General features: G+C 38.2%; 1 protein-coding gene across 5 annotated transcripts; it reads right to left on the reverse strand.

Moving 5' to 3' along the window:
- Positions 1 to 212: 212 nt before the first annotated feature.
- atoh8 (atonal bHLH transcription factor 8) lies at positions 213 to 13,857 on the reverse strand. 5 transcript variants are annotated; one of them, XM_044126798.1, is made up of 5 exons: positions 13,764 to 13,857; positions 11,361 to 11,911; positions 10,401 to 10,556; positions 7,742 to 7,933; positions 213 to 2,496 (listed from the first exon to the last, which is right to left on the reverse strand). In XM_044126798.1, the coding sequence occupies exons 2-5, from the start codon at positions 11,838 to 11,840 to the stop codon at positions 2,491 to 2,493; spliced, it is 834 nt and encodes a 277-aa protein (XP_043982733.1). In that variant the 5' UTR covers positions 11,841 to 11,911; positions 13,764 to 13,857; the 3' UTR covers positions 213 to 2,490. The 5 variants fall into 5 exon arrangements, with proteins under 5 accessions (XP_043982733.1, XP_043982732.1, XP_043982731.1 ...); XM_044126797.1 differs by lacking the exon at positions 13,764 to 13,857 and adding an exon at positions 12,957 to 13,084; XM_044126796.1 differs by lacking the exon at positions 13,764 to 13,857 and adding an exon at positions 12,866 to 13,084.
- Positions 13,858 to 15,958: the final 2,101 nt, after the last annotated feature.

Genomic DNA, 15,958 nt, shown 5'->3' on the forward strand with positions numbered 1-15,958 from the left:
GTTTCAGATCAATATGTTGATATATTTTTATGTATTTCAAATTCAGTATTTATGGGTAAAAATTGATCAAAACCATAGTTTTGACAGTTTCAAAGCACAAACAAAACATACATTTCGCCGTATGAAATGAAATGTTTCGCCTTAATCCTAAAAACTGGCTAAGGATGCACGATATTATTGGCAAGACCTGCGGAAGAACAGCGGATTCCAACTTGAATGGTTGATTTCAGATGCATTTATTATGTAGCAATTTGTCAAAGAGGTGGTTTGAAACAACAATAGACAAATAATAATCAATATAGTAGTATAAACAAAAAATAACACAAATGTTACACGCAAAATATATTTTCAGTCAAACTGTTCCAAAAGCCGAACAACAAATCAACTAAAATAACAAACTACCATGTTTGTTTTTTTCTGAATAAATACATTAAAGAGTAAATGTATCAAACTGTTTTGTAGAACAGTTGATTTTACGTGATTGTTAAAATTATTACAAGTTTCCACTGTTCAAAACTGATTTTTGGGCAGCATCATGCTGGTTTTAGGTGTGGTTGAAATTAGTAGATAAAAAGGGGCGAGCGTGTCGGCGCAACCCGAGAGGAAGACACACACCGTCAGATCTGTGCAGCGGGAGACTTGACTTGATTGAATGTTTAAAACAAGTTTAAAAACAAAACAAAAAAATCAAAGAAAAGACATAAAACAGCAACCAAAGTTCGTCCCAGCGCCGCAGATTGTGCATTTTAGAAACCGTATCGGAACTTGCACCCAGGAAACGGCGTCCGGTGCGACAGGACACCGAGGGGAAAGAAAGACTCCCGGTGAGTTCTGGACTTTACTTTTTTTATTGGGGATTTTTGGTGGTACCACTCTTTTTTTCTCATCTCTTTTTTTCTTTTTGTTTGGGGGGATTTTGGATTAAAACGGGGAAATACTTTCCAGGACTTTGTTTTGTTAAAAATATCAGAAATGTTTGGACAATTAATTTTTTCGGTTTTTTAATTATTTTTTTTTAGCTGACATAAAGTGAGTAACCTAAATCTAACCTACAATTATTTTTGAGGGAGTTTTGGTTACTGATCCACTTATCAGAATAGCTAGTATTATTTCTTAGTATTGTGGTTTTTTTAATAAATCATTGATGTTAAAAATCAACAAATTTTATATTGAGAGGTTGGATATTTATTATTTTATCAAATTAAATGGTGTAACATATTTTACTTGATTCCTGTGACGGATAAATTTGACATTAAACATAATGCAAATGGAAAGTATTAAATCATTTTCAGCATTTACATTTGGTAGCAGTCTAAATTGACAAAGAGAATGGAGTATGTTAATTCCACAGCAGAGAAACCCATATAGTTTCAGTAAGAAGATATAGGAAAAAATATAGGTATTGGCATCAACTATCGGCCAAATGAGTTTTAGAATATTATCATATTGCATAGTGACCAAAAATCTAATATTGTGAATTCTTAAAACTGGCTCATTTTATGCTGCTATCAAGGATTTCTGATTGCTAGCAGTGACTCTTAAACGGCTTTAGAGGAATTTCAGTCCACTCTTTTCAGAAATGTTTGACTACGTTTCATACTCTCGGCACAAAACTGCGGTTGATCCTCAGAGATACCAGCTGCTTACAGCGCTGCTAAATCCCAGTCATTGCACTGCCAAACTTACCGCATGTGTTTCTGGCGCTGCTGCTGATGAAACTCAAAGTTACGCTCTTCTGAGCAGCTCTCCACAGCTAAATTATAATATTATTTTGGAGATTTCAGTGACATAAATCAAGAGTCAATCAACAAATGCCGGCAGCTGTTAATCAAATCGTTCTGGTGCTGTACCCGGTTCGGTGCGCCTCGTACTACCCCAGAAGTAGGTACAAAAATCTGAGAACATCCAGGCAGAACAGCACCGAATCTGCCAATGGAAAATTAATCTTGCTGGGACATACCGGTTAGAGAAGGTCTAGTGGAAAAGCACCTGATCTTTTAATATGCTTTGGTGTATTAGATCACATGTCTGAAAATATGCCAGACATTTTATTTGACTGATTACCTGATGGTGCAGGTTTCCCAATTATCAAACCTGGCAATATCCAAACTGAAATCAGCTTTCTAAAAATTGAGGTAAATCAGCTATTTCATGAAGAAATCTCCAAGTGGGTGAATACATTTTTATTGTGTACATTAATGTGCTGGTCAGAAGTTTGGTCATTATTTGTTGTATGTATTTAAATTTGTCATTTGGGGGAAAAAAAAGAAAAATTGATATCTTACAATAGTCAAAATCTACAATAAACATTAGCAATACTGTAGCTGTATGATTCTATTGGTACTTTCCATGGTTAATGTTTTATCTTGAACTATGTGACACAGACTATAAACAGACAACTTATGAAACGCATAAGCCAAACTTTTCTGAATTCATCCACTTCTTCCACGTCAGATTCAATGTTTTTTCTTCAACGCGCCTCCAAGATCATCACTCCTAAAATAAAAAATGCAAAACAGTACAAATTAAAAATTTGCACATTAACTTTTAAGAGTTGTCAGAAGATTTTCTACCACATTTGTGTAATAAATGTTACTGGGGATTTTAGATCAAGTGACCTCCCTCCGTCTTTTAAAATATCTGGTCCTCTTTCCTTTAAATATTTTATTTTGTAATTAAAAAGCACAGTGTTTCATTGTTCATGTTAGGCTGTGTATTTAAATGCATAAGTTGGGATCAGTTCACACAGGTGCTGAGGGCAGCCCTGGGTGTTGGAGAACACTTATGGAATTTAGTAGACAATAGCAGCCATCGGTCTGAAGCACGTCAGACTTATTCATAAGTTTATAACTTATGAATGCCTGTTATTTTATTTTCAGGAAAGCTGAAGCAGTGAAAAGTTATCAACAAGCAAAAAAGTTGCAACTATGCAACCCTTAAGTTGCATAGTTTCAACAGAAAAGTAAATTTTTGCAGTCACAATGGAGATACAATCATGTCAGTCAGAACTGCAGCTAAGACTATGTTCTCACTGCAAATTTGTACAAATCTGATTTTTTTGGCGTGGTCTTTCACACATCGAAATATATGCAACGTGAACCTGAAAGTATCCTGCAGTATACACTGAAAAAAATAACTCTTTGGATGAACATAAAAAAATCATGGAAAGGTTTTCCACCTGATTACTTTGCTTTATTTCAGCACCATGTAATTCTGTTACTCCTATTTAGAGCAAATGTGTTAGGTCAACTTAATTTATTAAGGTTATTCCAATGTAAAGCAATTGTGTTGGCTCAATATCATTTATTAAGGTTGATTCAACTCATTTACTATAGTTGGATCCAATGTAATTTAAAAGAGCCAGCCCAACTAATTTGCAATGCTTTGGACCAAATAATTTACTTTACTTGACTAAGATTAATGGCAATTTAGTTGAAACCAACATTTTTTTTCCAAAGAGTTTTTGCAGTGCTAGTGGCTCGTATTTTTTTGAGACAGTAGGCAGACAGGGTGAGGACATGGCAAAGGTCACCGGGAGTCAAACCAGCAACGTGCAGTGTGCACGTTTAGCACAAACGTGCAGTGTGCACGTTTAGCACAAAACGTGCAGTGTGCACGTTTAGCACAAACGTGCAGTGTGCACGTTTAGCACAAACGTGCAGTGTGCACGTTTAGCACAAACGTGCAGTGTGCACGTTTAGCACAAACGTGCAGTGTGCACGTTTAGCACAAACGTGCAGTGTGCACGTTTAGCACAAACGTGCAGTGTGCACGTTTAGCACAAACGTGCAGTGTGCACGTTTAGCACAAACGTGCAGTGTGCACGTTTAGCACAAACGTGCAGTGTGCACGCGTTAGCACAACGCGTGCAGTGTGCACGCTAGCACAAACGCAGTGTGCACGCTAGCACAACGCGCAGTGTGCACGCTTAGCACAAACGCAGTGTGCACGCTTGCTGGCGAACGCAGTGTGCACGTTTAGCACAAACGTGCAGTGTGCACGTTTAGCACAAACGTGCAGTGTGCACGTTTAGCACAAACGTGCAGTGTGCACGTTTAGCACAAACGTGCAGTGTGCACGTTTAGCACAAACGTGCAGTGTGCACGTTTAGCACAATCGTGCAGTGTGCACGCGTTTAGCACAACGCAGTGTGCACGCTAGCACAAACGCAGTGTGCACGCTAGCACAACGCGCAGTGTGCACGCTTAGCACAACGCAGTGTGCACGCTTAGCACAACGTGCAGTGTGCACGTTTAGCACAACGCGCAGTGTGCACGCTTAGCACAACGCAGTGTGCACGCGTTTAGCACAAACGCGTGCAGTGTGCACGCTAGCACAAACGTGCAGTGTGCACGCATGTTACAGTGATACCTTCACACTACTTATTAAGTTCATCCAACTCATGAAAATTAAGTTAGCTCAACAAACATGCTTCATGCTGAAAGAAAGCTATTTAATCGTGTGGAAATCCTGTCCATGATTTAATTACGTTAATTCAAAGACGTTTTTTAAAAAAATACTTTTTTTACAGTTCTTAAATGCTGAATGAAATTTACGAACTGTAACAGTGCAGTTCTTAAATGCCAATAGTTCCCTGCAGAGAAAAACAAATATCTATAGTTTAATGTGTAACTAAAACCACTCTGAAGTTTTCCCAGGCACAAAACAGTGATGTCTCATGATCTCACTAGATCGTCTTTGGAGGGAAATGAATCTGAATAAATTGAATCACGTTATCTCAACTTGAATACGATATTCTAGTTGAGACAAAAACGATTGTCTTGCGTGAACTCGCGTGACATCCTGTGATCTCACTCGGCTTCAGCACAAGATCAGTCTGACTATAATGAATCATGTTATCTCAACATGATTAAATTTCAGAAACGTGAAGTTGTTGAATTTCTTGTTTATCCAACATGATTGTATCACATTTTTCTTTGAAACATGAAATTATTTGGTTAAAAGTACATGATATTCTTTTGTTAATCTGATAACCCCCTAAATTCATTTTTTACAGTGCAGGGCGCAGTAACGTCACAAAGAGCAGACTCAGGGTTTTGCACACTGCCATTGGCGGAAGGAAATGTGGATGCTAATGGGAAAGGGTGTCTTATGATTTTGAAGAGAGGGCCGGTTTTTAAAGATGACGGGTTGAGCAGCCATGTTTTCTAGAGCTTGCAGAGCAAGTCCTAAATTCTGCTCTTCTTTTAACTTAACTCTCCCCTAAAATGACTGAAATGGCTTCCCAGAACACCGAATCTGCCACTCAAACCTAGAATTGACTCGGAAAAAGGAAGAAGCAACTTCTAAGTCAGATCACGGCTTAGATGTCCACTCATCTCCACTCAAAATAAAAGAGAACGACTCTGCACCGTCAACGCCAAGCAAGATACCTGGAGAAAAGTGACCCAGGTCAGTTGAAGAGGAAGAAGCGGAGGAAATATCTCTCAGAGGTATAATGAAAGGTACTCTGATGCTTGGAGAGAACGTTGGCAATATTGAACTAGAGGTGACACAGAGCAGTGTTATGCTTGCTAGCCTAGCCAAAGCAGTGGAGTTCAAGGCTAACAAAGTTAAAGAATGCAAGGCAAAGGTTAAAGAACTGAAACAGCAAAATGAAAGATTACAAGAGCAGAATGTTGATCTTAAAAAGAGGGTAAGAGAACAAGAAAGGTACAGAATGAGATGGAGCCTTTGGATAAAAGGCTTGAAGGAGGAGAAAGATGAAGACGTCAGGGCTTTAGTCATACAGACTCTGAAGCACATCGTTCCTGAATTTGGGTCAAGACTGGAGGAGGATGTGGATTTTGTCCACCAATTGGGATAAAGGATGGAGAACACAGAAACATCATTAACTGCAATTAACTGGTGATCAGTGGGTTATATTTTCAAAACTACATATGAGTTTGGACATATAAAAGTTTCTCACAAAAATGGATTCAGTCAGTGACAGGAAACTGAATGAAGAACAGTACGGGCTGAAACTGATGAGGTTTGAGCAATAATTTCTTCTGTTTATTTCGCTCCAAACATATTTTCTTTTTGGATAAATTTTTGGTTAATGTTTATACTAAGATTTTACTAGGAAGAATCTAGTTCCTCAACTCAAAATAACCAAGTTCTAAAAGAAAAATCTAATTTTATTTCTTAAACTGTAAATTTTCAGTATGTCATATGTACATTCCAATGTTTTTGGAGGAGATTGTGATATGCCTTTGTTTTAGAATAGTGGCAGACTGATAGAAGATGAGACAGGAGGGAAATAGTCTGATAGAACTGAATGAACAAGACCAGTGGAAAATGGGAAAACTGCACTGAAGAGAGATAAAATAACATATTATTTAATTGGGTCTTAAATCTCTAATTTTAAGTGTTTCTCTTTACTATTCCTGTGGTTTTTTTTTCAGTTTGTCACATCATTTTTTCTGCTCTTGTTCTATCCAGAGCTCTATGCCTGATCACTGTGGCTGACGGCTCTTCAGACGGAGAAGGGCTTGCAGATCCAGAGATGAGCTCAAGTTAGTGGACTTCCTGACTGAAGTTCACTCATCGCAAACACACACAATGTCTTTACATATCCACTACATAACCTTACACACACACCTCATGTATTTCAGGACACCCATGTGTCCATGAATGCACAACATTCACATGTGGACAAAGTTGTCGGTACCTTCTGTTAATGACTGAAAAACCCACAGTGGTCACTAAAACAATTTGAAATTGACAAATGTAATAAATGAAAATTTACTGAAAATGAACCTGTTAAAATCAGACAATGTTTTGATTTTGCGTTACAATAAGAAAATGACAGGCCAGGATGTTAAAGCAGCTTGATGCATCTGCAACTACAGTTGCACAGATTATTCTGAAACTTAAGGTCCACAGGACTGTAGCCAATCTCCCTGGCTGTGGACACAGGAAGAAAATTGATGACAAGTTCAAGAGAATTATGATCTGAATGGTTACCAAAAAGTCAAAAACAACCTCCACAAAAAGTGAAGGTGAACTCCAAGGTCAAGGAGGACTTCATGTGAGATGACCAAGGAGGAAAGCAAGTCATAAAAAAGTGAGGCTGGAATTTTTCACAAAGGTTCTGGGAGAATGACCTTTGAACAGAGGAGACAAAAGGTACATCAGCTCTGCGGGCACAGACACAAAAATGCTAAAAAGTTCTCATGGTCATTTTCATTGAAAAACAATCTAAAAGCAGTGTCTGACTTTCATCAATTTGTCAGTAAACAATTTTTGTCAGTTTCCAGTTACTTCAATTACCATGCTAGGCTTTTTGTTGGCAAACAGAGGGCTACCTACTATGTTGTTTGTATGTATGCATGCTCTCTTACAAAGTATGTACACAATTTCCCCACATATTTCCAATTTTAGTTCTCTATTTCTAACAGCTATTATTACTGTTAGAAAACAACAGTGTGGAGAGACACATTCTTGCTTTTATACTGGATTTTTAATGTTTAAATATTAATGAATATGTAAACTGTAACTGTCCCAGTTTCTTCATTTTATTTTGATACATTTTATCACTGAGCTAGAAATGTCCCCAGATTTAGTCTTGGAAATCTGGTCATCTTATCTTAGACATAAAACTCTCAGTCTAAAAATGAGTCCCACTCTGGCCCCTTATAAGAAAATATAGTAAAAACCTGGTAATTCAGAGATGAAAAAAATTATATAATTTTTTTTAAAATGATGGATAGTTTGCTGGAAATGAGAGCTGCCTCACCTTCCTTTTTTTGCTCCTCCCTTCAGCCTGTAGGGTCCTGGTACACTGTTCCACACACTGAGAGAAGCTCACACTGCTGTGATCTGGACTGTAGTCAAGCTCAGCTAAGTGAGCCAAAGACAAAATATAATTGCAAGCAATACGTAATATAGCAAGCTTGGAAAGTTTCTGTCCATAGGAGTAGCATGGCACCTAGAGGAAACCAGAGACAAAAGTTAATGTTAAGTAGGTTCTGTAAGCAGAAGAAACCCATACTTTAACTGCAAGTAGCTTGTAGCTATTATGTTTGTAACACAAAAGAAATTGAAAAAATTAGTTTCACCCTGATTTTTCATTTTTATTTCTTGTAAATGCACATTGAGTGTTGAATGTATGGAAAATGCAATAAATCTGCAGAATAAAGCATTCTGTTTGTGGATTTCAAGACTGATCAAAATAGCACAAAAAGAAATGTCATTTTGGACATGTTTATTTATGAGGATGTGTAGGTGTCCAACTGTGGACACTTGGACAACATCTAATATACAAACTTCAAGTGACTGTAACTCCTCAGTGCTTCAACATACAGTCATCAATGAGAGCTCTAATGAAAGATAATGACCAGAGGAATCCTCAGGTAGACAAAACATTCCTGATGGTGGAAATTACTCATAATTATATAAATAAAATAGCATTTCTGTCAAATTTTGGATTCGAGAGTATGGGAAACTTTTAGCAGGTTGCCGCCACCATTCGAGAAGGGGAGGGACAGACAGAGAGGTGGTTAGTGTACAGTCAGACCTCCTCCCCCCTCTTGCAATACCTTACCACCCTCTGTCCCCCCCCCTAACGGTACGCTAACCCCAACCCCCCTGCTCTCTAGCGGTACGGTAACCCCCCCCCCTCTCCTCCTACTTCGCCCCCCGCACTCTAATGGTACCCTAACCCCCCCGTTCCTCCCACCCATGCATGTTCTTACGGTATGCTTGTACGCTCTACCCACCTCGCTCTGACTGTGGCAGCAGACGACCTAAAGCTTCCAGTATTCTCAAATCCAAAACTTGTCAGCACTCTTATGGCCATAATCATCCACTCCTGTGAGTTGTCAAGTTCTGTTGAAGAAACACATCCAGCTTTGACAAGTTCTGACAACGTGTCTCTCTGTTAGTGAGAAAAAGTTCTGTAAACACCGAAGGCGCACAGAGCCCAACTTTGACGCAGCAAAAGCGCACACATTACGCGTGGTTACGCATGCAGCTGATGGATTTATGTCAAACAAATCCTAAAATGCCTTATATCCTTATGACAGGACAGGTGTTGGCTACACATCTGTGGCTTTAGATTTAGTCTCCGAGTTGACCAGTCAGAAATATTCAAGAAAGAACAGAGGCATATCAAAATGAGCTCAAGTCACTCTCTGGATATTATTGGCTCGGGAAAAGCCATTTCATAGCCTTATTGGTTGAATAATGAGTCTATCAAAGGGGGGGGGGCTCTAGGCTGCCATATAAAAGCGTCATTATGGGCACCGGCAGAGTTTAATGAGGAGAAAAAGGCAGAGAATTCAAACAAACTAGATTTGTCCCATGGATGGGACACCACCAGTTAAGGGGTTATATGAATTCATATTTTTCTTAAGCCCCTCAAGTTTCAGCCAGCAGTGGCAGAGGACCAACCTGAGTCTGGACACAAAGTTTTAATTCTTTACTGCTTGGATGGCAACAGCAACAGAAATAATTTAAGTCGACCTTATCACTGTGTAATAATCTTTATCAGGGTGTCAAAATGTATTGTGTGCGTTGTTGTATTTAACAGCAAATTTGTTGTTAAATACCTTCTACCCTTCATTAAATTTTGCTGCTCAATGTAATTCTTTAATTGACAAGAACCATATCTAGAAATGGGGCTCCTTTGTTTTTTATTTGAGTTAATTGCAATTAATTGCATTTTAATCCGTGGCTATATATTGACAAAATGAGCAGCATTCTCAATTTAAAACCCCTTTTGCTTATAAATTAAGAGACACATGAGATCAACAACAAAGATATATTTTTTGTTTTTAATCTGTTATTTATTATATTTAAATCAGACAAGTGAAAAGTACTATTGTAGCCATTCAGTTTTCAAGTGATTCATGTAGCTTCTTTGAAAAACAATTTTTTTTTAAATGTGGACTATATATAGCATAGAGGACATCTGTGCTTGAAGCTGTTTGTTTATTTGTTTGCTTGTTGAATTGAGATGGTATTTTAGACCTGAACAGCTTTGGTACAAGACTAACTGGTTTACTGGTATACTGGTCTTCCAGTATACCATCTGATCATTTCTATGAAGCAATAATAGTTGTTTGTTTGTTTGTCTTTTGGGTGTCAGCTTTACAGGCGTACCAGAAACATTACGTTATGTTAAAGTCCCTAATCATTTACTGTTTCATGTTTTTATTAAAATAGACAATGTACACAAAAAAGATTAACATGTGCAAAAATATGTATAATTATCAAATCTTATATAACTTCCATATGTGTTTCCATATTTGTGCATGCACTTTAAAACCAGATAAATATATTTCTGTTATTTTATATTAATATTAAATTTTTACCTGCTTCCATGCAGGTATAAATGAGATATAGGTATAATTTGCACATCTTTTTAAATTAAATATTTAAAAAAAGAGTAAAACCTGTTTCCTTAGTGCCTCAAATGCAGCACTGATGGTGTGAACACGAGTCCTCTCCCTGGCATTGGCCAGCAGCCTTCTAGTTTGTTGTATAGCTTTGACCTCTGGAAGACGTGTCCGTGAATCACCATCCACTCCAACCTTCTTCCTTGGAGATTCCTAAGGACAGATGATCATAAAGGGTGATATAACCAAGGCCAGAACTTTCAAAAACACACATCAAAAATGAAAACAACTTTCATATAGTTTATTTGAGATTTCATGTAAAAGATTAACACAAAGTAGCACTTATTTGTGAAGGAAAATCTTAAAACTTCTGAAGCCATTACAAAACAGCTGGATTTATACTGAAATCAGATTACAGGCAGGTGTCGAGTTTCTACTGAATAGATAACTAATAAAATCAATAAGAGGCACTAATGTTTTGCCACCTCTTTTAGATTTGCTATGTGTAAAAACCAAAACCAAAGTAACACACTGGATCAAATGGCTGAATCACCTTCTTAGTATGCAGTCAAGTTCTTCAAAGTCTATGCTAATGACATTATTTGACTCAAGTGTGTTGAAGCAGAGGGATATGTAAAAGTCGCTTTTGACTGGTGTTGAATACCTTGTTTTGCCCTTTGTATTGGTTATTTAAAAAAAATTTTATAACATTTTTAGAATTTTTATTACGTAAAATTTCAGTAAAATACAAAGGACTTATAAGGTGATGAAATATGAAAATTCAAAGGTTATTATTACCTTTGCAAAGCATTAAATAATATAAAATAATTTTCATCCCACAACATGTTTATTTGAATCAGTAATAATTTTGGTTTAAAGATAACAGAATATTCTTAGGAATATTAATAAATTATATTAAGTGGTATAAAAATAAGCAATGCATGATTACAAGCTAAACATGACATAAAGTATGCTTTTCTTACAGACTATTGTGTTTTGTGGATTTGGTAGAATTACCTTCTGTTCAGAGACTTGAGTTTTTACGTGGTCGAAACACGGGGAGACTCTGGCTGCTGTTGCAGGCTGGCCAGGCAGTGAGGACTCCCAACAGAATGTCTGGTGGCTAGGAGAAATGGTGCCACTGGTTGGTGCTGGCACAGGTAAGCTGGAGTGTAGACCAAGCTTCAGTCTGTTGTTCAAGGGCTGAGAGATGGAAATTGGCCAGTGGGATATTTCATGATAGGACAGGGGAGAGGCAGGTGACTGGGACACTTTAGTGGACACTGATGGTATGTTAATGCCAACTCTCATATCTATGGCACCACTCTGGCCTGGTGCTGTACTGTCTTCTTGTCTTGCAGACAAAATGTCACTGCTATTGGCTATAATATCATGTGACCTCATCAGTGGTCTCTGGAGAGGAGCCAGTTTGCTGAAGTTAACCATTTGGTCATCTACAAAGTCTATATCTGACATGTCCACTGGGAATCTGTTCATGTTTTCAGCTTCAATACCAGTACAAAGTCTTTTAGGTTCACGGGACTTTCTCTTGAATTTCTTGTTTGTACCTGGGACAGAGATCACAACTGACTCTTTGTTGTTTGTGTTGTTCAAATAATTATTCAGTAAAAGAGATTTTTTCATTTTGCAACAATTTGTATATCTAACAAGTTAAAGCAAAGTTGATTTCAGATACAATTCCATTAAAACAATAAAGTTACAAATTTAAATTAAAATAACAGATATTTAATTTCTAGACAAGTTTCACCATAGAAGGGTTGGCATTCAGTACATTTTTCTCATTAAAGTATGTGCTTCTTTATTTTAGGAAATATAGATGGTAATGTGGGTGTATGCTTAATTTAAGTAGTCAACAGCACAAAGCAAACTACAACCAGAAGATTCAAATGTTGTCTCACACATTCTGTTTGGCTACATAACAGGATGTGCTCTGTCATGGCTGTTACCAGCAGGTTTTATATGGCTCCTCTCTGTCTGCATAACAGCATCCTGAAAAATCAACACTAATACACCAAGCTGTGTAACATATGCTATTCAACACGACGTAGACTGGAAAATGCAGAGGTTTTCTTTTGCTTCAAAGATTTCTTTCACTGTGAGCAGCCCAGGCCTAACCCTCAGAGTGGGGTTCAAGTAAAGCTGTCGTGTGGCTCCAGTCTGTCTGCATAGCAACACTGTGAATAACCCACACTAACGCACACACAGAATGAAGATATGCAGTACTGCAACTGTTGGACAAAACATACCAGAACAGCTGAAACGGCTTCTACCACGGATTTTACAACACAATCATATAAGCCATCTGTTAGTAGTATATTTATAGAGAGCCCAGAAACACTACTTCTCATTAAAAAGAAAATGTTTTTAAGCAGCCAAACGAAACTGGGTTTTGACCTGCGATTTCTAGAAATTAAAGCTTTTTCTAAAAGGGAACAATCACTGCCATACGAATCTACTAGATTTCTTTGAAGACGTATCAACAGTTCCGAGCGATGTCTTACTGAAGTTCTGTTCCTCTTGCTACAAATAAGTTCACCACAAGCCACGCACTCTGATGAAAAGATCGGATCAAAATTAGGTTTCCACACTGACTTGATTAAGCGATGTCCTTAAAGCATCAGTCCATCCGGATCTTGATTCGTTGTGGATCCAAGATTTGAAAGCGCATATTGTTCACCAAATCAGCCCTGGAGAAGAACTCCCACCGCCAATGTTGGAAAGCTACCTACTCTCTCACTCCTCCCAGTCCAGCTCCTCTGGCGTCTGACTGGCTGGACTTGATCCCAGACACAGGAAAAAACATCGAGAGTTGAACGGAAGAGAAAGCAACCTACAGAAGTTTAAATAATGAAGTCCGGTGTCATGCCGAGAAAAGCATGCCTACCGAGAATAGCATCCCCTGTCGCGGGAGCGCGCATCGCTCTAAACTCTCGCATATTGATGAGAAAACGGACTGAAATATGACCGAAGACGAAACTTAAAAAGATACTCGTAACATGATCCCGTTTCTTAACCATGCGAGCCCTAAAACGGTGGGTTTTATATCGCAGATTAATTGAAATAAATACGATTTTTAAAGCTTTATTGAGACAAGTGAGTCGAATGCTTTTCAGTCAGTGTCTGATGAAACTTTAGTCTATTACTCACTCTTTAGCTTATATCTTAGAAACTGTACAGTACTCACTATTTTTGTAACCCAGAAAAGGAATTAGAACGAACTTATTCGTCCAGAATCCAGAAAAAATTCTTCCAGAACAGAAACATTTAGTTTTTATTACTTAGAAACCGTGGAGTACTCAATACCTTTACAAATTTAGAGCAGACTTAGAAAGTCCAGAGAATACTTATACTTATCTAGCGTCCCAGAAGTTCAGAGGATACTTACTTACTGATACTTACTTAGCAACCCAGAACAAGGATTAGAACTTGGAACCCAGAAAAACTACCGTAGCAACTACTTTTTAGACTCCTATTCTTCCAAACCTGAAAAGAAATTAGACCAGAGAATACTTACTTATAGGCTACTTATCAACAGGCACGTGCAGAGGTGGGGGCTTGAGCCCCTGCCCTTTTTATCCTTGATGCCCCTAGTGCCCTTTTTGAGTTTTTTCAAAAAAAAATTTTTTAATTCTTTATTTTTAATCTATATGCCAGAAGGCCCGTTTGTGCCCCTCAGCAATAATATTTAGCTAAATATAATAATTTAGTAAAAATAAACTAGCCTGGCTGCCCTCAGTTTAATGACTCTCAGGGCCTCCATGTTGTTCAGACTTCGGGTCCATGGTGAGGAGGAGGGGCCGGATCTGTGCCCTCTAACTATCAAATTATGGGCAAGAAAAACAACAAAATATATTTATTTTATTCTTTTTATTTATTTAGTTTTTACCTTGTTTTGTGAATAAAAATTTAGGTCTGATGTTGATGTAAGAAAATCTGTTTCTATTTATATTTTTATAATCGTCTTTGCAAAAGTGGGACAAAACCCGCCTCACCCCTAAACACAGAAATGCTTCAGCTGCAGAGAAAACCTCTGACTTTAACTTAATCATTCTGCTAAAAGCCTGGTTCGGTTCGCTACAGGCAGTCTGAGTCGGTCCATCGACAGATATAAAGAATGTCTGTCTTTATATCAGATATCCTGATATAAGACACGATACCAACTGTCACCGCGAGTCGAAACGCAGCTCAAAGCCCCGGTACCACCACGCCGGTACCACCACGCCGGTACCACCACGCCGGTACCACCACGCCGGTACCACCACCCCGGGGTATCTGTTCGATCTGCTTCTCCTTAACGTTTCTACCAGGCGGGCTAAAGCCTCTGTTGATGGGATCTGGGCTGGAGGTTCGCGGCTGTAAATAGAAGTTATTGCAGAACCTCAAGTGTTAAAGGAAGATTCGGCCCAGAGCATTTAGAGTTCACAAAATAAACATCAGAGAAAATATTGTAGAACCGCAGCAAAAAGCCAAACATGTCACAATGAAATGAATCAAAATGTCTCCAAAGTATCGGCGGACTGACAGGGGCCACCGGGGGATTCCAGGTAGATTCCAGGTAGATTCCAGGTAGATTCTAGAGATGCGCATCGCAGCGGCTGTTCATGCAGGGCCGGCCCAAGGTAATATGGGGCCTTAGACAGGATCCCCCTCCCCCGGAACCCAAACATGTTTAAATATTAATAAGGTGAATCTGTGAGAGGGAGACCAGGTTTATTGACAGAGTTTGAAATCAATCACTGATTATTGGTTATTATTGCTGTGATGTATTTGTGAACAAAACCAATTCAAGCACAAAGATTACACCATATTGTAGCCATGGTAACATAATCAAACTATCAAGATGATTCTTTAAACTTTTACAAAGTAAACGTCCTAATTAAATCCTAAATGTGCTTTTTTTTCTCAGCTGAAATCATTAAATAAAATATAACATTGTCATTATCTATAAATAATGCTACAGGTTTAGATCTATGGTCTGTGTTACAATTAAACCATTTCTAGGGGCCCCTGTGTGTCTGGAGGCCCCTGGATGTCTGGAGGCCCCTAAATGGCCCCTACCAGCAGCTACTGAGTTTTCTTAGCCTTGATATCCCAGTCTTATAATTCTTGGTTTTAGAGTTACTAACATCAAACTATTATATAGAGTTAACCCCTTTGAGCTCTTTAGATCTATAAATCAGTCTGCATCCAGGTTGTTCTAGAGGTAAAATAGATATTATTAGAGCTTAATTAGCAAAATGGCAGCAATTTTGCTTATTTCATAACTTTATAACCAGAGACTTTCTCTCCTCTGGTCTGTTTAACAGCTACAGTCTCAGATCAACTCAGACCTCCAGGACTGTCAGCAGCAGAAACAGAAACTTTATACCTGTTGGGGAAAATATAGATTATATTTGCTTTGCATTTCCCTGCATGATGGCAATAATATAATAGGATCCAATTAGATTCTTGATTAATATGGGTTGTTGCTATGTTGTTGTACAGAGTTTTTATTCAACGTGCCCCTTTTTTAAATTTGAGCCCCTGCCCCTCCATAGATCTCTGCAAGGCCCTGTTTATCAACACTGAATAAGAGAACCTTATTCAGTTCTCTT

This window comes from Gambusia affinis, linkage group LG09 (assembly GCF_019740435.1).
Source record: "Gambusia affinis linkage group LG09, SWU_Gaff_1.0, whole genome shotgun sequence".
NCBI lineage: Eukaryota > Metazoa > Chordata > Actinopteri > Cyprinodontiformes > Poeciliidae > Gambusia > Gambusia affinis.